The sequence below is a fragment of the Capricornis sumatraensis genome, chromosome 8, assembly GCF_032405125.1.
Source record: "Capricornis sumatraensis isolate serow.1 chromosome 8, serow.2, whole genome shotgun sequence".
NCBI lineage: Eukaryota > Metazoa > Chordata > Mammalia > Artiodactyla > Bovidae > Capricornis > Capricornis sumatraensis.
This window is the reverse complement of record NC_091076.1, coordinates 111,405,049-111,427,318: the sequence shown is the minus strand read 5'-3', so window position 1 is coordinate 111,427,318 and position 22,270 is coordinate 111,405,049. Positions and strand designations below refer to the sequence as shown.

Sequence of the window (22,270 nt, the reverse complement as noted above, 5' to 3'; positions counted from 1 at the left end):
GGGAGGGGTGCCCCGAGCCCCCTGGGAGGATGGCACAGCCTCGCACAGGCTTCCCCAAGCCCTGGCCGCCTCCGCAGGACACAGCTGGAGGCTCCTCCAGGCCTGGGAGCCGGGGGGCCAGGCTGGGGTTTCCCCTCGCCCATCAACTCCACCCTCCACAAGCTCGGGCTCCACCCACCGAGCTTCATCCTGTCTCCCTCTGTCCTCGGTGCCACCTGTGGTCCGCAGGCGTGTGAACCCTTCCCTGAGAGCACTGGAGGTGGCGCAAGGAGCCCTGGCTTGTGCGGACCCTTCCAGGCCTGACACCGGCCGCTGCATCCTGAGCCCCGACACACGTCCACCGCCCCCTCTCCTGCGCTTCCCACGGGCACCGCAGCAGGGCCTGGGCCCCCGGCGGAGGAGGAGACTGGAAACACAGGTAAGGCGGCTCCTTGAGGCAACCGGCCCTGGTTCCCTGACCAGCGGGGCAGGAGCGGGGAACCGGGGCACCGTCAGCTGAAGGAGCCCGAGAGCTCCGAGCGAGCAGATGGGGGCGTCAGGATCCGAGTCCTGGGCAGGGAGGCTCGCCTGTCTCACCTTTCCCCCACCAGGTTTGTGTCCCCCAGGGCCTGCCGCCACAGCTGTGCAGCACTTTGTAGCCCGGTGTGGTCGGGGCTGGGGGCTGGGGGCTGGGCGGGTCCGGGGCCGTGCCCAGGAGAGCTGGACCAACACTGCCTCCAAGACAGGACTGGCCTCAGGAAAGCACAAGCCCTCCGTGAAACCATCACAGCCGCGCGGCCCAGAGGGGCGTCTGCCCTGGGGGCCTGGGCATCGCCTGGGCCCGAAGGAGGGTGGCTGCAGGAACCCACGCACTTGAAGAGGGTGCAGGCCCCAGCCTGAAGAGGGAAGGGTGAGCAGGCAGAGCCCCCAGCAGCCCTCAGAAGAAAAGCAAGGCCTGGAGACCGCCAGGGCTTAGCCCTGGGGGTGGGGTGGGGGCCTCACCTTTTCCCACCTGCTCCCTGAAGCTCAAGCAAGATTCTGAAACAGCAGCTCCGACCCACCGATGCTGATCCACTGCTCAGACAGGCCTACCATCCAGAGCCTAGGCCCTGACTCAGGGCCACTGGGTTATTATGCTTATTAATCACCATCGTGATTATTGTTAGCATGCTTGAGAAGCTCAGAAATTCGAGTTTCTGGGCTGCAAACTTGAAGTGAATTATTGCAGGTACCTCCTCCAGAGCAGCTAACACTTAACTATGCCCATTTTACAGATGAGAAAGCTAAGGCTTCCAGGAGCCAAGCCCAGGAACGCAGGGACGGTCAGCAGGCTTTGCAACCAGATTCACCGACTCCACAGTTTACATGTGTGATGCCCAATGGATGCTTACAGGTCAGCATCGCACTGGGTGTCCGTTATAAATACAGACCCCAGACTCACCCCAGACCCACCAGAGGGGAACCTGAGGGTGGGGCCTCACAAACACCGAGGGCACTGCTTTGCAAGTAAGCAAGAGCCAGGTCATGTGAGGAGCTGAGCCCTGTGCTCCTGACGCCGCCTCCTACAGGGACTCACGTCTCCCCTGCAGGACACAGTCTGCAGGGAATGGCCTTGATGGAGGGTTTGGGAGCCGACTGTCAGGCGTGTGGCCCTGCGGTTCATGAAGACCTACTCTGTGCCAGGCGTGTGGCCCTGCGGTTCATGAAGACCTACTCTGTGCCAGGCGTGTGGCCCTGTGGTTCGTGAAGACCTACTCTGTGCCAGGTGTGTGGCCCTGCGGTTTATGAAGACCTACTCTGTGCCAGCTCCCTGCGAATCTACAGCTGCCGCATTTTAGAGACCAGAATGCTGAGGACCGGAGCGGCTTGGTACTGTCCCCAGGCTCCCACTGCAAACCGCTGATGCAGAATGCAGAACTCTGAGGTGGCCACCAAGACCTCAGGATGGGTGTGTGCTGGGCATGTGCTGGGCTGCCACCGCCACGATCTTGCCATGAGATATGGCATAGGGGACTCTGAATCACTCTGGTGACACTGAGCCTGAACCCTTCAGTCCCGAGCCTAGAAACCAGAGGCAGAAGTCAGAGGCTCGTGATAAAGGCCCACCGAGTCAGGGTTCTCCATGGCTGGTTCTGAAGATGGAGAGTGGGGAGCAGGTGGCAAGGAGTTTGGGCAGCTTCTGGAAGCTGAGAGCAGCAAAAAATGGGGCCCTGGGTCCTACAACAAGAGATGGGATCCTTCCAACAACCTGGAGGCAGACTCTTCCTGAGCCCCCAGTAAGAACTCACACAGCGCAGACACCTTGACTGTGTGCCCGGAAATCTTGCCAAGCCTCACCCGGCCAGCCGTGAGCTCATAAATGGTGGCTGTTGGTGCGAACTTGTTACTCGGCGATTGTTAACTCATATCGTGACCAAATGAGAGTCTGACCCCAGGTCCATGTAACCCTCAAAGCCCTCTTGCCTACTGATCCGCACTGCCAGCCTGTTGCCTACAGGGTCTGGGCAGGACTTGGGGTGCTGGGCCAATATGCCAAACTGAGACCAGGCTTTGTTCAGAGAGATGGGGGGCAGCAAGGTTCTCCTCCCTCCAGCTCACCGAGGACACCAGCACCCCAGGGCATCTCCTTAAACCTCATGCATTCAGCCTGTGGTCAACTCCCGTTATGACCCCACTTCACAGATTCAAACACTGAGGCCCACGGAGCTGAGGCAGCCTGACCCAGGGGACTTGACGGCACGCACCCCCACCTGACTCCAGGCTCTCCCCCAGCCCACCCCTCGCCCCCAGCACCTGCTCCTCCCCAGGATGAATGACAGGACAGGTAAGAAGGCAGCTCCCGTTCAGCTTCACTCACCTGTTCTGAGAAGATCCTTCCTTCTGGGGGAGCAGCCCTGGACACAGCCCACAGGCCCTGGACACTCAGGCAAGATGCCTCTTCCGCCCGCTCCCACCACGATCCCCCCTCGCCACAGCCCCGGCAGCCCAGGCCACACCCACCGCGGGCGTGACACGGCAAAGCAGCGCGTGGAAGGTGCGTGGCAGAGAAATGAGACGACAGAGACGCAGCGATGGCGAGCTCAGCTTCGTTCTGTGCTGCTGTTTATTTTCCCGGAGAAGGCGATGGCGTGGAGCGGGCCGCTGCCATGAGAACACGAGCTCAGGCTTTAACGAAAGGCAGAGCAGATGGTACAGGGATGCCAGTCACGTCCCGTCCAGAAGCCAGCTGGGAATTTGGAGGAGACCCTGCGGCCACTTCCTGGGAGCAGGTGGGAGGGGGCTGCCTTCCGGGGCTGCATGCTCTGCACCAGCCCCCCTTCCCGCCCCTCACTCTCCCTGTCTCCGCTGTCCCCCAAAGCAAGTGAGCACACTCGACCCCGCGGGGGAAGATCCACACGGGCCCACTCCCCGTTTCTTCTGTTGGTCATCTCCCCTGCCCCCGCCCACCGTCAGCCTTCCCACCATGGCCTGATCAGTCAGTGCCTGCTGCTGGTCAGCCCTCTCCCAGGAGCTGCAGGCAGACCACAGGACATCGATGCCCCGCTCTCCTCCCCTCGGATATATCCCAGCGGTTCCTGGAGAGCCGGATTCTCAGTGAGGACAGAGGCGAGATGGTTTGGGTCAACAAGGCTTTAAATGCCCTAAATAATCAAGAATGGTGAGTCACAGTACTGGGCAACACAGACATGCAAGGGAGCACGTGCTTCAAGAGCATGAAGCTTCTAGGGATGGTGGTGATGGGGAGGACGGCAGTGGTGGTGGGGAGGACGGCAGTGGTGACGGTGGAGGTGACGGTGGTGACGGTGATGGTGACGGTGATGATGACGGTGGTGCAGGTGGTGAGGATGCCAGTGAGGACAGTAACCGTAACAATGGAAGCGACGCTGCTCACGGCAGCCAGCACCTGCTGAGCGCTCACGCCGGGCATTTTCCAAAGCACTCTACTCAACTCTCTAGCCCGTGTATTCCCACTCAATGCTCACAACAAAAGCAGTCTTCTTTCTAAAAGCCAAGCTTCAAACTGGAATTCTACAGAGAGAACCCTGGCACTCTGTAGCACAGCTTAGCTTCTAGCATCAGATATACCCCACATGGGTGGAGAAGCTCAAACTGTCTAAAATGTGATATTAACACAGCTGAGGCGGTGCCTGAGTGCAGGGCATAACAAGGAGTATGACAGTGATCTAAATGTGGCGGCAACATTGCCCAGGTAAATACCGCTTTCGTATCACCTGAGAGTCAAAGAGGCCCTGTGGGGCGAACAGGGATGGCGAGCCGAGACAGAGCTGGCAGGGGCAGGGCCCTCGGCTGGAGTCCAGAAGCAGGCCTGCTTCCGAAACCTCAGAACTGGGGAGGGACCTGTGGCTTCTCCTACGGAACATGAGACTTTCCCGGTGGACCCCTCGACTCCCCAGGCCAGACAGTTCTCCCGCCCCCGTGTTCTTGCAGCACGTCCGTGTTGCACACTGCCCAGCCTCGACGCACTCTGCCTGTGTGTGGCTGTTCGCACCCTCGTCAGCCCCATGAGGGCAGAAAACATCTGTCCACTTTTGTAGCTGGGCCAGAGCCCCTACTACAGGCTGCCACACAAACCAAGTGCTTAAAATCCATTGGTGGATGTGGATTAAGAGGCACAAACTACTGGGTATAAAATAAGTCAGGTGCCAGGGTGTAACGCACAGGACTAGGGTACGGGCAATGCTTCATAATAACTTTAGACAGAGTATAACCTATAAAAACATTGAATCACTATGCTGAACACATGAAGCCAACGTAATATTGTAACCTAACTCTAATAATAACAGGATATAAATAAAAGGCGCATGTGGGATGTAACTGCTGCCATCCAGAAGCGAAGACGTGTGTCATCTGCCTTCCTTCAGGCGGGGCTCAAGTGTCCAGTAAAGAATGATAGCCTACTCTGTTGACATGCCCATGCCTCTGCTTGGATTGTGGGGTCCTTGTGTGTCTGACATGAGGTTTCCAGCAGCATTTCTGCCAGGCCTACTACGTGTCTGACCCAGACCACCCAGTACTCTGCTGGAGGATGAGAGCCGTGTGAAGCAGACATGTCTCCCAAGTGACGAATGGGCAGGTGAACGGTTGAGTCAAATATGAACAAGACACACCCCACGACCTGCAGGCCCAAGGTGCACTTCGACACGCCCACCAGCCACCCCCACTCTGCCGGGTGCACAACCTCAGCTCACACATGGTAACTACGAGGGGTGGCAAATACCTCCAGATCATGCTTCGCAAACTTTCCCCTGAAAGTAGGACAAACAGCAGGACAGCCGGGGAGCCACGCTGTCCCGGGAGTCTGAGGGCAGAGCCTGAATCTGCCACAGCCAGGCATGAGATGGCTTTGATGTCTCAAATTTCATCTTAAAAATTCATGTACATCTTGCAGTCTAATTCATAATATATTCATGATTATTTTAATGCGAAATTTTAAAAATTATCTATCTTTCCTCCCATTCCAAATCTTCAAGTAAAACTGATGCCCCGGGCTGGGTATCCTCCTGGAATTCACTGAATCTGGTCTAAGAAGCATGGATCTGGCCCCAAAGCCTCAGTTTACAAATCACAAAGCATAGAGGTGAAGAGACTTGCTCAAGACTACATGGCTAGCGGGAGAATGAGGACCAAAACCTAGGAGGCCTTCTCCGAACCCAAGGCTCTGTCCACTCATCCATCGACTTATCCCTCCATCCATCCACTCATGCACGCTTCCATCTACCCACCCATCCACGCATCCACCCATCCACACATCCATCCATCCACACATCCATCCACCCATTCATCAAGTCATCCAGCCATCCACTCACATAATGCATTTATGCAGAGCTGATTAGACCTACAGCATTAGACTCCAGATGGTGAGGTACTGTCCCCCCTCGTGTCCGTTTACTAGAGGTTCATCACCTGCAATTTCTCCTTGAGGCGCCCCCTATGGGAGGACTCTAGCATTCTCCAAAGGCGAGGGGAACAAAGTGCCTCTAGCTGCTCTTTCAGAGTGTAAGCTGGTCTCTGCCTGGGAACAACAGAGTACCGCCCCGCCACGGGCTCACCTAACCTAAAGCTATAAAGAAGGGAAGCACCAACATCTAGAAAATAACCCGAAGAGAACTATCGTTGACCCTGACTCACTTTGAAAATGTCACAGACCTCCAACCATCCCTCCTTCTACGAATGAAGACATCAGCGCCTTCATCCTTTGTCCAGAAAGATGCTCCGTGTTACCTGGACCCATCCTGAGGCCTCCTGCCTGAGTCCTTCATTCCTACAAGCTACTAATTCCCCTGGCATCGTGTAACAGGGGGCGAGGAGGCAAAAACGGAGGAGAAGCCCCACCAGCCTTCACAACTCAGGACTGGGGACACGCTCAACAGGACTGTGTCAGCAGAGCTTCTCTGGGCTGCTTTGAGGAGGAACCTTGAAGCAGCCCCTTGGCCGGGTCTCCAACTGCTTTAGAGACAAAGTCTAATTTGGAGAGACTGGAGGAGGAGCTTCCTGAAGCCACGGGAAACAAACAGCAAACCTGCCTGAAGAACTATGCGGAGGGCGGGGAGGGCCCTTCTGAACGACCCGAAGCCAATGGCGGTTCAGGAGGCGGCTTTTCTCTCTGGCTCTCACCCCAAGGGGTCCGGAGGGAAGCAGGCAGATGTCACAGCTATGTTGTCAGGCGCCCAAGCCCCTGCCTTTACCCACCTGAGGCCGCTGGCGAGCTGGAGGGGGAGGGGGAAGCCCAGGACGGGGGTCTGAGGAATCAGCGTGGACCCGAGCGGCCCACCGCCCCACGAACGCGGAAAGGGCTCCTCCAGCCCTGCCTCCCCCACCCGGGGAGGAAGCAGCTGTGGATTTATTTGAGGGGCGGCTCTTTTCTGAGCTGGCTCCTGCGGTCCAGCTTGCTCATGACCTGGGTGATGTCCACGGTGGTGGCCGCCTCCCGCGCCTTGGCTTCCTCTTCCAGCTGCCGGAGGACGACGGGGCTGGGGCTGGAGCGCAGGTGCCGCCGCATGAACGGGAGGCTCGAGCTGGAAGGGAAAAGGGGGTGGTCACTGGACACCTGGCGGGGCGAGGCCCCTCATCCTCCTGGGGAGGCCCCCCAACCGCGGGAGGATGGGGCCGGAGTGAGGCCCAGTGCCATCAGCGCTTAGAGGCCGCCAGAGGGCTTGGGCAGCGCCGAGCACAGACCACCCGCCAGTGTCTGGAAACCAACGTGTCCCCTTAGCTTCCTAGAGGAAAGAAAGGGACAAGGGGGCCTGGGTACTGGAAGCCCAAGGGCTCTCGCCCCCCAGGGAGAACTGGAGCATTTGTTTTCAAAAGTCAAGGCTCTGGTAAGGAAGGAAAGTGCGAGGCCATCGTAGAGCGAGGCGGGACCGGCAGAGCAAGGGCAAGGGGCGGGAGGACCGGGGATGCGCTGGCGGCCCTGTGCGCATGCGCCGACCGTCCGCCTCTTTCCACCAACGCCACCCACGCATCTCCAAGACCACACTGTCCAGCATCACCTCGGGCGCCAGGACACAGCCCCGGGTATGTGATGGAGGCGACCGTGAGCAGGCTTGGAGAAGAAGCATTTCAGCCGCAAAGGGCGACTTCAGGCCTAGGACCTCTCCAAATTTCGGGAGCATGTAACCCCTGGAACTTCCGTATCCGCCGGGGCAGGAACCACCCCCCACCTGTGGGCCGTGCCTGAGGCTCGGTCTCCCGCTCCCCAGCCCTGCCTGCTTGGAGCTCCACTTAACTTGCTCTGGAAACCTTCCGTTTCGTGCACTGTCTCACGCCTGACAGTCATGGGTCACACTCACAGCCCCTGTCCTAACACTGCCATCCCCGCACAGCTACTGGCCGGCTGCCCGGGTCCCCAGGCTGCGCTTGCTACCCAGAGCCCCAACAGCATCCCCAGACCGCGGTCCTCGACCCTGAAGCCGAGCGCTGCACCCGTGGTCCAGCGCCGCCCCAGACCAGCGCCCAGGCACCCCACAAGAGACCCCGGCTGATTTCTCAGGTCTGTGCCAACCTAAAAACATCTGGACAGAGGCACACAACGCTCCCTCCCTCTCCTACTGCTTTCTGGCAGGACGTCTGAAGCTATTGTGGCCATTTCTTGTGGCTTAAAGAAGGCGCGTTCAGGTCCCCAGGGACACTGAACTCCCGTCCTTACCCCGTAAACCTAGAAGAATAGCACCACCAAGACCTCCTTTCTCTCCTTTTCATAACAAGGCCGTTATCCTCAAAAATGAAATCAACTTGGGGTCTTTTAAAGCTCCTCTGAGAAAGGCTCTGGTCCAACCAGCCCCTCCTCTGGACTGACTGGAGACGCTGGAAAAGCGCCTGGTGTGGGGCTGAGCTGACAAATGGGAAGCATCTATGGGGGTGGGGGGTGCAGGGAGGACAAGCCCTGGGGCTGGGAAAACTGCCAAAGTCCCAAATCTTTGTTCAAGCTGTTGTCTGGTTACTCTTCTGAATCTTAAATCCCTCTGGCGTTTTCTTTTTCACCTCCAGAGAGTTCAAACTGCCCCTCAGGACGTTTTATCCTTTGCCCAAGTGCTGCCCGACGGACATTCGCATCTCCAGTGAGGAAGGTGAGCATGAATAAAGGAACAGAGGGACTTGATGAAAGGCAGTCCCCTGTGGTCAGTAAGAATAGTTCCCCTGTTCGTCCCCTTGAAAGTCCAGCGTTTTCCTTCAGGAGCGATCTGCCCCTGTTCCCACAGTCTTGAGCCATCACGAAGGACGTTACCAGGACACAGCTAAACTAATTCCTAAACACCAGTTTGGAGTGGAGAAGTGTGCCAATTAAAAGGCCAATGCAATGCTTCCATCTGTAATAAAGGTCATTATTCCACTTGATAATCAAAACTCTTTCAAACCAGCGTTAGGAAAACAAACTGACTGGCAGTAACGAGCATATGCATCTCGCCAGCAGCTTTCAGAGTGTGATGAAGCCCGTAAGGCGGCCAGACCCTAAGAATGCCTCCCGGTGTCAATATTTTCATCCAGAAAATATCTTGAAAATAGCCATTTGGCTGAAAAAGATCCTCTTTCCCTGTAAACAAAACAGCAGGCCATGAGCGATTTCAGCCCATTCCACTTGCCTTTTCTTCGTAGTTTCCTGGGGTTCAATCGCTTTGGCCAGCATCTCCTTATAGATTGGGGATTTTAAGTAGCGAGCATAAGAGTCCTGGCAGGAACAAGAGAAAAACGAAAATTATGAGAAGGAAAGGGTCCCGTCAGAAGAATACACTTGCCTTTTCCCCAGCCTCCTCCCAGCAGCGAGACAGGGGTTGAAAGGATTTGTTTCCTTGTGCTCAAGGCATTCAGATCTGCATCGAAAGCCAGGGTTCTCAAGTGTGGTCTCCGGGCCGGCAGCATCCATTTCGCCTGATCACTTACAGTGCTGTGCCGAGTCACTCAGTCATATCTGACTCTCTGTGACCCCGTGGACTGTAGCCTTCCAGGCTTCTCTGTCCATGGGATTCTCCAAGCAAGAATACCAGAGTGGGTTGCCATTTTCTTCTCCAGGGTATCTTCTTCTTGATCAAGCCTGGGTTTCCTGCACTGCAGGCAGGTTCTTTACCGTCTGAGCCACCAGGGAAGCCCAGACTCCTTTGTGTGGCTATTTCCTGGGACAGGTTCAGAGAAGTCACTTCCTGAATGCTGCCTCACCCAAACCAGCTGCAAACTTCAGTCCCAACAAATACAGGAGAAAGCCCAGAGCAACAACTGGGAGAATTTCTCAACAACCAATGGGGAACAGATTTTAATTTCTTGAAATGGTACCATTCTAAAGACTAGGCAGTGACAGCAAAAGTCACGAGAACTGTGGGCAGAAGAACTAACGGACAGATGGCCAAACAATCACAGGAAAAGATGCCCAACATCACTAATTATCAGAGCAATGCAAAGCAAAACCCCAACGAGGTGTCACTTCACACCGGTCAGAACGGCCATCATGAAAAAGTCTGCAAGCAAAAGCCGCTGGAGAGGATGTGGAGAGAAGGGGACCCTCCCGCACGCACGGTGGGAACGGAAGTTGGTGCAGTCACTCTGTCAGGACGGCCCTTCAACTGCAGAGTGAGAAGCCCTGAGAGGGCTTCAGCCGCAGCAGCTGCTCCTCGCTGGCCAGAGGGCTCGGGAGCACAGGGAGGGGCCAGCCCTGACACTGCGGACAGCTCTGCACCCAACAGCAGCAAGGCCACGACCACACATTCCCCCTTCCCCCGCATCCGGGAGACGGGAGGACTTCCGGCCACGACCACACACGCCCCCTTCCCCCGCATCCGGGTACCCGGGGACGGGAGGACTTCCGGCCACGACCACACATTCCCTCTTCCCCCGCATCCGGGAGCCGGGACGGGAGGACTTCCGGCCACTACCACATGCCCCTTCCCCTGCATCCGGGTACCCGGGGACGGGAGGACTTCCGGCCGTGACCACACACGCCCCTTCCCCCGCATCCGGGTACCCGGGGATCGGAGGACTTCCGGCCGTGACCACACACGCCCCTTCCCCCGCATCTGGGAGACGGGAGGACTTCCGGCCGTGACCACACACGCCCCCTTCCCCCGCATCTGGGAGACGGGAGGACTTCCGGCCACGACCACACACGCCCCTTCCCCCGCATCCGGGTACGCGGGGATGGGAGGACTTCCGGCCGTGACCACACACGCCCCTTCCCCTGCATCCGGGAGCCGGGGACGGGAGGACTTCCGGCCACTACCACACGCCCCTTCCCCTGCATCCGGGTACCCCAGGACAGGAGGACTTCCCGGCGCACTCTCGGCCAGCCCTGCCTACCTTCTTCATGAGCATGTAGATGTGGGTCTGCGCCGCGTCCAGCACGTAGCGGTGGGGGTGCTTCAGCCCCTTGACCGTGATGTCCATGGTCTTGCCGTCTATGTTTATCCACCGTCTTGCCCCGGGGGCTAGGAACAGCCTGAGACCGGGAGGAGAATGTCAGCCGAGGGAGCCAGGCCGGGAGTCCCCGGGGATGGTCCAGCGGTGAAGACTCCCTGCTTCTACTGCAGCGGGTGTGAGTTCCATCCCTCATCAGGGAACTAAGATCCTACAGGCCGTGTAGTGAGGCCAAAACTGAATTTAAGATTTAAAAAGAAAGTAGCCAAACCAAGTCAGTGAATGGAACCTTCCCAGCTGCTCGGGACAGAGGGGCTGGCAGACATAACTCGACCACTGCCCCCCCCCCCAACCCTGGGGTGAAAGGGGTCCTTTTCCAGAATACTCAAGCATCTGAACAAGTTGTCAAGCAACATTTCCTAGAAGCAAGAAGACTTCCCTGCCAGCACTGGGAATGTGAAATGTGCTTAACTTCAGAATTCCCAGCCTCGTAGAGAGCAAACAGTGGGACCCACCCCCCAGAGCCGCGGCGAGGCGGCCACACGCGAGGTGCACTGACTGCCCGCCCCGAGATGTGTGGGGCCTCCGTCCAGTCTGACCTCGAGTGCAGGGCGGGGACCAGCCGGGTGGGGGGCCTCTGCACCCGCGCGGCTCATGCTCACTTGTAAATCTCTTCCGCCTTCTCCTTGACTTTGGACTGATCGCCGTACTTCAGGTCCTCGCAGGCTTCCCAGAAGCCTAGGTTTTCCCCTGCGAGGGGCAGACGGTAGACGCCAAGGACAGGCAGACGGGAGCCCGGGTGGGAGGTGGAGGGAGGGAAATAAGAGACGCGGTCAGCGGGCGTGGATCCCGCCCTGGGCCGCGAGCGCGGGGGTGGAGGTGGGACCACAGGCTCCGGCCAGGGCCCGGGAGAGGGCATGAAGCTAGGGAGCGCGCCGACGGTGCCTCCTTGGTGCAGAGACCCCGCCTCTGAGGGCCCCTGCAGCGCGTGTTCCCGCCAGAGCCCCTCGTAGACGCGCTGCTGAAGCCGCACCCTGAAGAACTCTCTCCGGGAAGGCCTGGCCGCGGGGGACTAAGCACAGGGGCGCCTGAGCCAGAGACCCTGCCCCTCTGGGCCCAGAAGGAAAGCCAGGTGCCCCTCCTGTGACCTTCCAGGCCGAGGCTCTCTGCCCGGCGCCCCACACCCGCGAGTGTGAACACCTGGTACGTCACCCCAGGTGGCAGCTTCACCTGAGAAAATAAAGGAGGTCACAGCAGTGGGAAAGCAAGAGCCTGTGTCTGTGTCTGTGTGTGTGTGGACACGTGTGTGCATGTGTCTGTGACTAGTGTGTGTGCCTGTGTGGGGGGGGAGTGAGTCACGGAACACCACCACGTAGGGAAATGTACCACCCCATCCATCTGCTCCATTTCCACGTTCCCTGGAAGCCTCCCTGGCATTTCAGACCAAAGAAGGCTATAGGAGCCTAAGCGAGTAGACCCTGTCCCCTAATTCTATAGCGACCCTTCCTCTTTGGCATAAAATCCAGGGAGTCCTTAGGACCAAGACCACCCGCAGGAGCAGACAGGCCAGGATGCTCTTGAGTGACAGCCAGTGGCCTTACATCAAGGGCCCTGGAGACCACCTTGCCCACAGCAAGAGACAGTTCATTGCTTAGGAGTAAAATTAAGTGCATAATTGTTCACAAAAGTCAAAAGGTGGAAACCACCCGAACGTTCACCAGCACAAGAGCAGACAAACACACGTGGTGTGCACGCGCAATGAGCGCCACTCAGCCCAGAGAGGGAGGGGGTCCTGGCACAGGCCACAGCGGGGCGAACCCGGAAGGAAGTGGGCGCCACTCAGCCCAGAGAGGGAGGGGGTCCTGGCACAGGCCACAAGGGGATGGACTCTGAAGTAAGCGGTGCCAAGTGAAACCGGCCAGACACAAAGGAACAAATACTGTACGGTTCCATGTATACGAGGCCCCAGAGCACTCAGACCCAGAGGGAGCAGAGTGGCTTCCGGGGGATAGGAAGTTCGTGTTTAAAGGCGACAGTTTCAGTTTGGAAAGATTAAAAAGTTCTGGAGATGGATGGTAGTGACAGTTAATTTCACTGAACTCGACACTTAGAATGGTTACAATGACAAGTCGTATGAATATTTTATCAGTGTAAATAAATGAGCACACAGAAGCGTGTACATGGATGTCCACAGCAGTACTACTCATAACGGCCAAAAAGCGGAAACGACCCAAATGCCTACCACCTGCGGACTGGGAACACAAAGCCTGGAATCTTCAGAGTGGAGCGCTGCTGTTGCTTAGTCGCTAAGTCGCGTCCGACTCCACTGCGGCCCCACGGACTGCGGCCTGCCCGCCGCCTCCGTCCCTGGGCTTCTCCAGGTAAGAACACTAGATGCAACTCCTGGCCATCTCCTTCTCCAGGGGATCGTCCCGACCCAGGGGCCAAACCCACGTCTCCTGCGTTGGCAGGCGGATTTTTGCTGCAGAGCCACCACAGAAGCGTGAATGGAATATTATTTGGCCATGAAAAAAGGATGAAGCATTCTTACACACTTCAACACGGAAAGACTTCCAAAATACTATCCTAAGTGAAAGAAGACAGCGAGCCACACACTGTACGATTCCATGAATAGAAAATGTCCCAAACAGGCAAATCCCTGAAAACAGAAAATCAGTGGTCGCCTACGACTGGGGCAGGGGGCTGTGGGGAGAGAGGCAGGCAGAGGAATAGGGAATTGACTCCCATGGGTCGGGGTTCCTTTTTCAGGGCACTGACAGTGTTCTAGAGTTACACGGTGGTGACTGCTGTGCAACTTTGTGAGTCTAATACAGAGCACGAAACTGCACACTTTAAAAGGGCAGGTGGATTATATGGTCTGGATTTATAACACGTGAAGCATATCTCAATTTTTAAAATTTTAATGAAATGGACTGATTACTTGCTCTGCCTGTACCAGAAGCCGTGGGAATGTCATCCAGAGATCATCAATAGCGCTCTTTTTTTAAATAACAGCCAGAAAATCATAGAGATGAATTCTCACTGATGCCAAGTAAGGAGTGAAAGTGAAGTCGCTCAGTCGTGTCCGACTCTTTGCGACCCCATGGGCTGTAGCCTACCAGGCTCCTCTGTCCATGGGATTTTCCAGGCAATAGTCCTAGAGTGGATTGCCGTTTCCTTCTCCAGGGGGTCTTCCCAACCCAGGGATCGAACCCAGGTCTCCCGCATTGTAGACAGACGCTTTACCGTCTGGGCCACCAGGGAAATCTGTAAGGAGTGGGTGGGATAAACTCAGGGTGTGGTTCGTCAGCAGGCCACTAGATGGCACCCAGCCCACTTCCTCACCCGGTGCTTCTGGCCTAAAGCAGCCCCCTCTCCATCTCTGGGTGAATTACATCCTGGCAATCAGGCTTAGTCAGAGAAAAGGCTTTTCCAGAATCCCTATTAGAACGTAATCTGCCACATCAGGCGGGCAAAGAGGCTCATGGCACGTCCCGTGGGGTAGTTTCAGGTGCAACTCACAGGCCAGTGTGTCTCGGGGAGCAAGGGAGGGGCAAGGGTGCCCCGCGGCTCGGGGCCTGGCGAGAAGTGAGAGGACCAGGAAAGCCAGCGTTTCGGGGCAGCTGGTGAAGCCCACGGAATGCTCCGCCCGCGGGACGGGGCCCCAGTCCGGCCTCCGCTTCTCCCGCGCGCCTCCCTGCACGCCGCGTCTATGAGGCTGCTGGGCCCCCAAGGCCGGGACATGAAGTGCGGGCCCACCAGTGGTCCCCAGCCTTTCACTATCAGGAGCCCATTTCACGGAAGACAGCTTTTTCGTGGACTGGGGGCAGGAGGGGGAGGGACGGTCTCAGGACGATTCGAGGGTGTTATATTCATTGTGCACTTTATGTCCACGGACTTCCCCGGCGGCTCAGACGGTAAAGGATACACCTGCAATGCAGGAGACGTAGGTTCCATCTCTGGGCCAGGAAGATCCCCAGGAGAAAGAAACGGCACCCCACCCCAGTATTCTCACCTAGAGAATTCCATGCGCAGAGGAGCCTGGTGGGCTGCAGTCCACGGGGTCGCAAAGAGTCGGACACGACTCAGTGACCAGCGCTTTCCCTGTACGCCTATTGTTACTTCCTCAGCTCCACCGCAGCTCATCAGGCATTAGACCCCCCAGCACCCCCACTCCACTGAACCTGCACCTTCTAAGGAAGCAGACTGGGAGCTGAGATGGTGGTCCTTGATCGGGGCCACATGTTACAGTCACTCGCAGAGTTACCAAAGCTTAAGAGAGTCCACCCCAAACCAGTTAGAAAGGACGCACTGGGGATGGGGTCCAGGCGAGCTGAATTGGCAGCCAGGGCGCCCCGCGCTGACGAAAGCCAGGCGTGTGGCGGTGGCGGACTTGGGAGCTCGTGACCGGGTGACCCGGGGCTCAGGGTGAGCAGGTGCCGGCAGCCAGAGGGGATGGGGCGCTGGGGAGGAGAGTCACAGCTCACACGGCTTCCATGAGCAAAGCAAGCCCCCTACCAGGGAGCCCAAGGAGGGGGCGGGTCCAGAAAGCTCCCACCAAGAGTTGGCCGGAGCAGAGCCCTGAACTCACTGGCCAGCATCCTCCAGCCCCAGGCTAGACATACAGGAGTGTCTCCAAAAGCAAATGTTTCTATTAAGGAAAAAACATCAAAGACCCACCACTGAACTCCTTCCTGAGAAAGTGCTGGAAGCTCTGCCGACCCTTGGGGTCCCGGATCAGCTCGCTGAAGTTGAAGGCCCAGCGCTCCACCCGCATCTTGGTTGGGATGTCCACCCTGCAAGGACCACCGCGTGTAAGTTCTCCAGACACCTGGGCTGTGCCAAGCGGCGACCTGCGTGGGGCGAGGGGCTTCGGCCTCGCTAACCTCCACGCGTCCCCTCCCCCATCCCTGCAGAGACAAGCCAAGTAACCCCCTGCTCAGAAAATGCAGCCTCAGACACGGCCCCTGGGCCTGCGGTCAGGAGCTGGCAGCCCGGGTGGGGGTGTCGGGGAGGCGCCCCGCTAACCCTTCAGAACAGAGGGACACACACACCTCCTCCACGGCCTGTGGAGATGAGGGCCGGCCGCCACACCAGGCCCAGATTCAGGGGGCCTCTCTTATCCAAACCAGGCCATCCTAAGGAATCAACCCTGAATATTCACTGGAAGGACTGATGCTGAAGCTGAAGCTCCAATACTCTTGGGCCACCTGATGCAAAGAACTGACTCATTGGAAAAGACCCTGATGCTGGGAAGGATTGAAGGCAGGAGGTGAAGGGGACGACAGAAGATGAGATGGTTAGATAGCATCACCGGCTCAATGGACATGAATCTGAAGCTCCGGGAGATGGAGGGCAGGGAAGCCTGGCGTGCTGCGTCCATGGGGTCTCAGAGTCGGACACGACTGAGCGACTAAACCCCAACAACAACTCTTGTTCGATACACTGGGAGAGACGCAAAGGCTGAAGGAAACCATCCTCACAGCCAGATGGCTCCAGAGTCCTGGGCCCTGCAGCTGACCCCCGACTCCCACAGGCGCCCTCCTTGCCCCGTCAGCTGACCACGGGGCTACGTGCAGGAGGGGAAAGACCTGCTCACCAGGCTGGGTCTGAGCCCGGGGTGCTCCGCAGGCCTCAGGAGGCAGCGGCCGTGGCACCGAGCTGCCCGTGGTTTGCTCCCACGCCCCGGCCGTGCCCGTCCTCCCCCCACCCCTTCCTTCTTCCTGTATCAGCTTGGCTTTCTCCTCTGTCATTCGGCCTTTGCCTCCTCTTCCAAACAGCAGAATTATGCAGCAGCAACCCCTCACAAACAGCGAAGGAATGAGTGGTGTGATTCCCCAAGGCAGGTGAAAGGGCTCTGCCTTCCTGGAACTTATTTTCACTCTAATTAGAAATTGAGAATGGAAAGCCATAGAGATGACTGTTTTCTTTTCAAAAACAATCTCTGTATTGTTAAAACAGAGTTACCCTTTGACCCAGCAGCTCCATTCCTAGGCACACACCCCAAGAAATGAAAAATACATGTCCCCAGGAAAACGAGCCCATGAATGTTCACAGCAGCACATTCACAACCACTAGAAGGCAGAGACGACCTGAATGTCCGCCAGCTGATGGACGGATAAACAACAGGTGGTCTATCCGTACAATTAATACTTGTCATCCATAATTTGAAATTGAGTACTGATACCTGCTTCAACATGGATAAACTTTGAAGGCATCACGCTAAGGGAAAAAAGCTGATCACAAAAGACCTCATATTGCGCCATTCCATTTATATGAACTCGAAGAAGAGACAAACCTGGAGAGACAGGCAGTTTAGTGGCTGAGGAGGGCTGGAGGGGCTTAAGGGATGGGGACCTGGGGTGATAGCAAAGGCTATGTGCTGAGTCGCTCAGTTGTGTCTGACTCTTTGTGACCCCATGACTGTAGCCCGCCAGGCTCCTCTGTCCATGGGATCCTCCAGGCAAGAATACTGGAGCGGGTTGCCATTTCCTTCTCAGGGGACCTTCCCAACCCAGGGATCAAACCTGTGTCTCCTGCATTGCAGGTGGAATCTAAAGGGCAGGGGGTTCTTATTGGGCTGATGAAAATGCTTTAGAAATTGACCCGTGACAGTTGCATGATTCTATGCATATAGTCAAAATCACTGAAAATATAGTCAAAATATAGTCAAATATATATATTTAATATACAGTCAATATAGTCTATGAATATAGTCAAAATCACTGAGATGTACACTTTAAGTGGATGATTCTATGACATGAAAATTATAACACGAAAAGTTTCTTTTACAAGAACACACATATCTTGAGTACGTACAGTTTGGCATTTAAATCCCAGAACTGGGTGTCGTCCGTTATCCAAGGATTGCTGGGGAGGCAGCCCGACATGATGGCGTCATTGGATGAAAACTGCTCACTATACTTAACGATCCTCAAAAGCAAAAAAAGAAGAAGAAGTGATTTCCTAGAAGTCCAACACCCCAGAGACCAAATAAACCAACACTCAGGCCGGTTGACCAGCCTGCCCTCCTTCAACTCCGTCCATGTGGTTACATGCTCATCACTGTCTTCTCAGAAAAACACTAACAGTTCTCAGGACTGGCAGGTGCTTAACAAGATCTGTCCTGTTCTCGTCGGGAAACGAAACGGCGTCTCCCGATCGGGTTCCTCCGTGACTTCTCTGTGCTTGGTTCATAAAACACGGCCTCTGTGCCCTTGGTCGTGAGCCTTCACAATGCAAAGCTGAGCCTGCTCGCATTCAAACAGGGGTCTCGGCACCATCTTGGAAGCACGAGGTCCGGGGAGACTCAGTGAAGCTGTCACCGCCTTGGGGCCCACCCTCTGCCAAAGACGCCCGCGTTTGGGAGTTCAGACCCATTATTCCACACTGTGGCCTCCCTGAGACAAACGCAGGCAAGCGCTAATCCCTTCTAGCTGGGTTGGACCTCCTGAACCAACGCAGTGGTTGGTTCCCGGTGTCTGGTAGTCTGGGAAAAAACCTGCGAGGTCTTCACCCTAAGGGTGGGCACTGCGTCCATAATATACACACGAGGCGCCCGCCACGAAGTCTGCCCACCGCCACGAGAGACTGCGGAGCAGGACCCATGCCCCAGAGACACTGCAGAGCCCCCGTCCTCAGTCCCGGGTGGATCAAGGCCCCGGGCTCCACTTCTCACCAGACCTTCACCGTGGAAGAGCGGGAAGCAAGGGGGAAAAACAGGTGCCCAGAGGTCCAGACACTAATGGTGTCAAAGTTATGGTAATGAGGCTCCGAGACAGTGAGTCTAAAAGTATCCATCAGCCTTTGAGCCTCCCCTAATGGACTGTCCATTTGGTTTCATAAGACTGACTTTCTGGAACAGGTCAGAGTACTAATGCCCTCTGGGAGACTGGATTAAGACAGCCTGAATGTTTGAGAAATCAAACATTAATTTCCAGTTTCTCCCAACTGGATTTTAATCAAAGGTTAACAACGGATGTTTATCAGTACCTGTGAACCATACCATCTAGCCTGTGAACGCTTCCCACTTTCCCATCCACAGACTGTCTAGCGCTTCACCCCTCACCCGACCCACAGCCCAACCCAACTTAATCCCCGTGAGACTGCTTTTGTCCCTTTCAGTCCTTAGGAATCTCAAGCCAACCATGACTTGTCAAGCCCTCCTTGAGGCAGAAGTTCTCCTGCCTGATGACCTGCTGTGCCAACCCCAGCAAGAGCAACAGGTTAGAGACCTACCCCCCGAGAGACACGGACGACTTCACTGTGGACCTCATCAAGGCCTGTCGGTAATACATGATCTGGAAGAGACACAGTGGTTAGACTGCCCCACCCGGGGTGTCGCCAACACTGACGCCTACACGCGACTCTGAACCAGAAGATGCTTCCCCATCAAAGCACCCCATCCCACCCCCTCAAGCCGGCCCCCCAGGACCCCAGCGCTCAGGTCTGTAGCACACAGGGGACCCCAACTCCAAATGAGCAGCCTTAACTCATCGTGTGTTCGTCTTGGAAAAGACACCACCTGGGAAAAATGAAAGTTCTAAACCGAGACAAAGGCTTAGCATTTCCCCAGACGCCTGTGACACACAGAAGCAGATCTAACGTCACGGCCATCACGGCACAGGGCTCTGTCCCGGGCCCTGGACAGGAGGTCTGCCCACGAGGTCACCCCGTCACCCGGGACAGACGCTGAGCTCCTCTGATGGTGAGCGGGATCCAGGGTGCGGGACCCACCCCACGTCCCTCAGATCTGCACTTTCGGAGGATGCTTCGTGTCCCCATAGCAGCTCAACCGCACAGCTTACAGGAGACGCTTCGGCACTCTGTGCCGTCCATTACCTTGTAGACAACTGTCTGAACCCTACACCTGGTTTTCATTTCGTCGCTGAGTGCAGAGCAGGAAGCCAAAGCGCATATAATTTGTTGAGGATTAAAAATCAAACTTCCCTGAAACTGGGAGGCTAATTACCTCTTTCCTGACAGAAACCACGGTCTGTTTCTGTGAAAACAAACAAGCAAAAACCATTAAACAGACGTCATGAAATCATTACAGTCCAAATACCCATTTGAAACATAAAAACCCTTCCCCAAGAGAACACTGCCCATCTTTTTACTTTCTTACTTAAAAGACAGAGTCCCCTCATCGCCACTTGTTCCACCTCATTCTGCACAACTACTGGCGAATTAGATCAGCTGAGAGGTTTGGTGACAGAAGGGGTCCCGTGCCACTATAACTTTATCCTACTCTCCTAAAAGCCAAGATGGACTGAAGACAAGTTCAGGATTGCTCCCAATCCACCACAGCGCCTACAGACCATCCGATGGGGAACTAGCTGCTTGACCAGTACTCGACGTTTCAGGGAAAAGCCACGCCACTGAAAAGAAAACACACACTTCAAGGACTCAAGACCAGCCTCCACTGCAAGCTGAGTCCCAGAGCGGAGCCGTAACGTGGAAGCTCTCACCTCGGGCTCCCTCCTCGGCCTAGACTTTCACAGCAGAGGAAGGGTGACTCAGAGAGGAGCCCCGTGTTTAGGATCCTGGAAGCTCCCGGAAACCACTCAGACCTGCCTCCTCCTGAACCTTCCTACCATCTGACATGCATCCCTGGTACCACTTGTCTGCCCCATCCAACCCTTGGAGGCTCGGTGCAGCTGGTGCTCCCAAAACCAGTTTTCCGAGGTTTGGTTGTGTCAGGGACCGCCTGGTGTGACTCTTATGTGTCAAGCTGAGTGTCATTCCTGGCAGCTAACACCCGTGCTGCTGAGTCCCACCAGGTTTGCGCCCCTGGAAAAGTCCAAGGACAACGCCATCTCCTTTAGCCAGCTAGTGAAGTAAGTCCTGGGCCAGAGCCCAGTGACAAGGAATGAAGGAGGGTCTGATCTGGAACGTCATATACGAGTCTCCTTTCTACTTTGCGTCATTTTTTTAACTTTGCATCATAAATTGTTTTTATGTGATTGCTTTTCTCGGGGCGGAAGCTAGGACAAGTGATCTCAGAAAGGCAACGTGTAACTTCCCTGGTGGTTCCGGGTTAGGGATCCAGCCTCCAGTGCAGGGGACGTGGCTTCGAGCCCTGCTCAGCGAACTGAGATCCCACACGGCACAAGGCAACCGAGTACCTGCGCCACAGCTAGAGAGTCCGTGCGCTCCGGGGGCCACGTGCCAAACTGAGACCGGACACAGTCAAAGATGAGAAGGACACACTTTTCAGCGAAGGAAGGGAACGCTCAGGCACAGCTCTCTGATCTGACCCTCATCCCCACACGCACTTCCGCCTTCCCCGGACTCATCGCAACCATAATTAGACACTGTTTGTGCACCTCTCTGTTTAATCTATGCATTGCCCATCAGGCGCTACGAGGAGCAGGAAGACCACGTTAATCTTCCCGAGCATAACCCGTGGCACAGAGCAGACGCTCACTAAATACCAGGCAGATGATGACTGCTGTGTGCTTGGAAGCTGAAAAAAATGGAGATGCATTTTAAGGTTAAGAGAATATTTTTCTGCTTAAAAAAACTGAGAACACTCTCCAAATGACCCAAATATTATGGCAGTTACGCTAATATCTGTTCCTATGCTCTCCTAACACAGGGCTGTGTGAGAAGACGCACATTTCAGGTGGAAAAGGACCCCAGGGACAGGGTGGATTTGCATTCAAGTCTAATATAATCAGATGCTTCTGTTCAAGTCATGTGGAAGTGGATTAAGGAGAGTATCCACTGGTTTACGCCTTCCGCTCAAAACAGAAGTTGGACTTTTGTGTGATAATAATCACCTAGCTATATACAAAGCAATTTACACCTCTCCGAGCCCTTAGAAAGTTTAAGGGAGGGAGGTTTTATTATTCTAATTTTCGGAAACCAAGGTTCTGACATCTCCTGGTTGGTAACTGGCTGAACCAGGATTCAAACCCGGATGTGACCTTGGCAAGCGGAGAAATGGGGTTTCCCTGGTGGTCAGGTGGCTAAGGCTGCGCTTCCACTGCAGAGGGCTCGGGTTCCATCCCCGGTCAGAGAGCTAAGATCCCACATGAAGCACAGTGTGGCCAGGAGAAAACAAGGACCACAGCAAGAAAGGCTGAAAAAGGGCTGTTCAAAAACAAACAAGTCTGAGCAGTGACCCAGGAGAATCGGAAAATGGTGTGTTCTCTTCACCTGTTCCTTGCTTGCCCTGAGACTGAGGCTAGTGCCGAATGGGCTGCCCCTGCCCAGCCACGAGACACTACTTCACATAAAACAGATAAAGAATGAGGGCCTGCTGCTCAGCACAGGGAACTCTACTCAGCAGTCTGGAGTGGTAAAAGAATCCAGAAAAGAGGAGACATGTGTATATTTAACTGATTCACTTCTCTGTAAACCTGAGGCTAACACAGCACTGTAAACCAGCTACACTCCAATAAAAAACAAAAACAGAAAGAAACCAGAA

At 55.7% G+C, this 22,270-nt stretch overlaps 1 protein-coding gene across 1 annotated transcript in view; it reads right to left on the bottom strand.

Annotated features, from left to right (window-relative positions):
* RGS9 (regulator of G protein signaling 9) overlaps window positions 1–22,270 on the bottom strand; it is a 49,530-nt gene that overhangs the window by 4,047 nt on the left and 23,213 nt on the right. The window contains exons 10-17 of the mRNA XM_068976891.1: window positions 19,811–19,840; window positions 19,078–19,139; window positions 17,659–17,772; window positions 15,520–15,635; window positions 11,502–11,589; window positions 10,783–10,921; window positions 9,081–9,166; window positions 6,899–7,016 (exon numbers count right to left, since the gene is read on the bottom strand). Of these exons, the coding sequence (XP_068832992.1) occupies window positions 6,899–7,016; window positions 9,081–9,166; window positions 10,783–10,921; window positions 11,502–11,589; window positions 15,520–15,635; window positions 17,659–17,772; window positions 19,078–19,139; window positions 19,811–19,840 (753 nt within the window). The remainder of the gene's footprint in view (window positions 1–6,898; window positions 7,017–9,080; window positions 9,167–10,782; window positions 10,922–11,501; window positions 11,590–15,519; window positions 15,636–17,658; window positions 17,773–19,077; window positions 19,140–19,810; window positions 19,841–22,270) is intronic.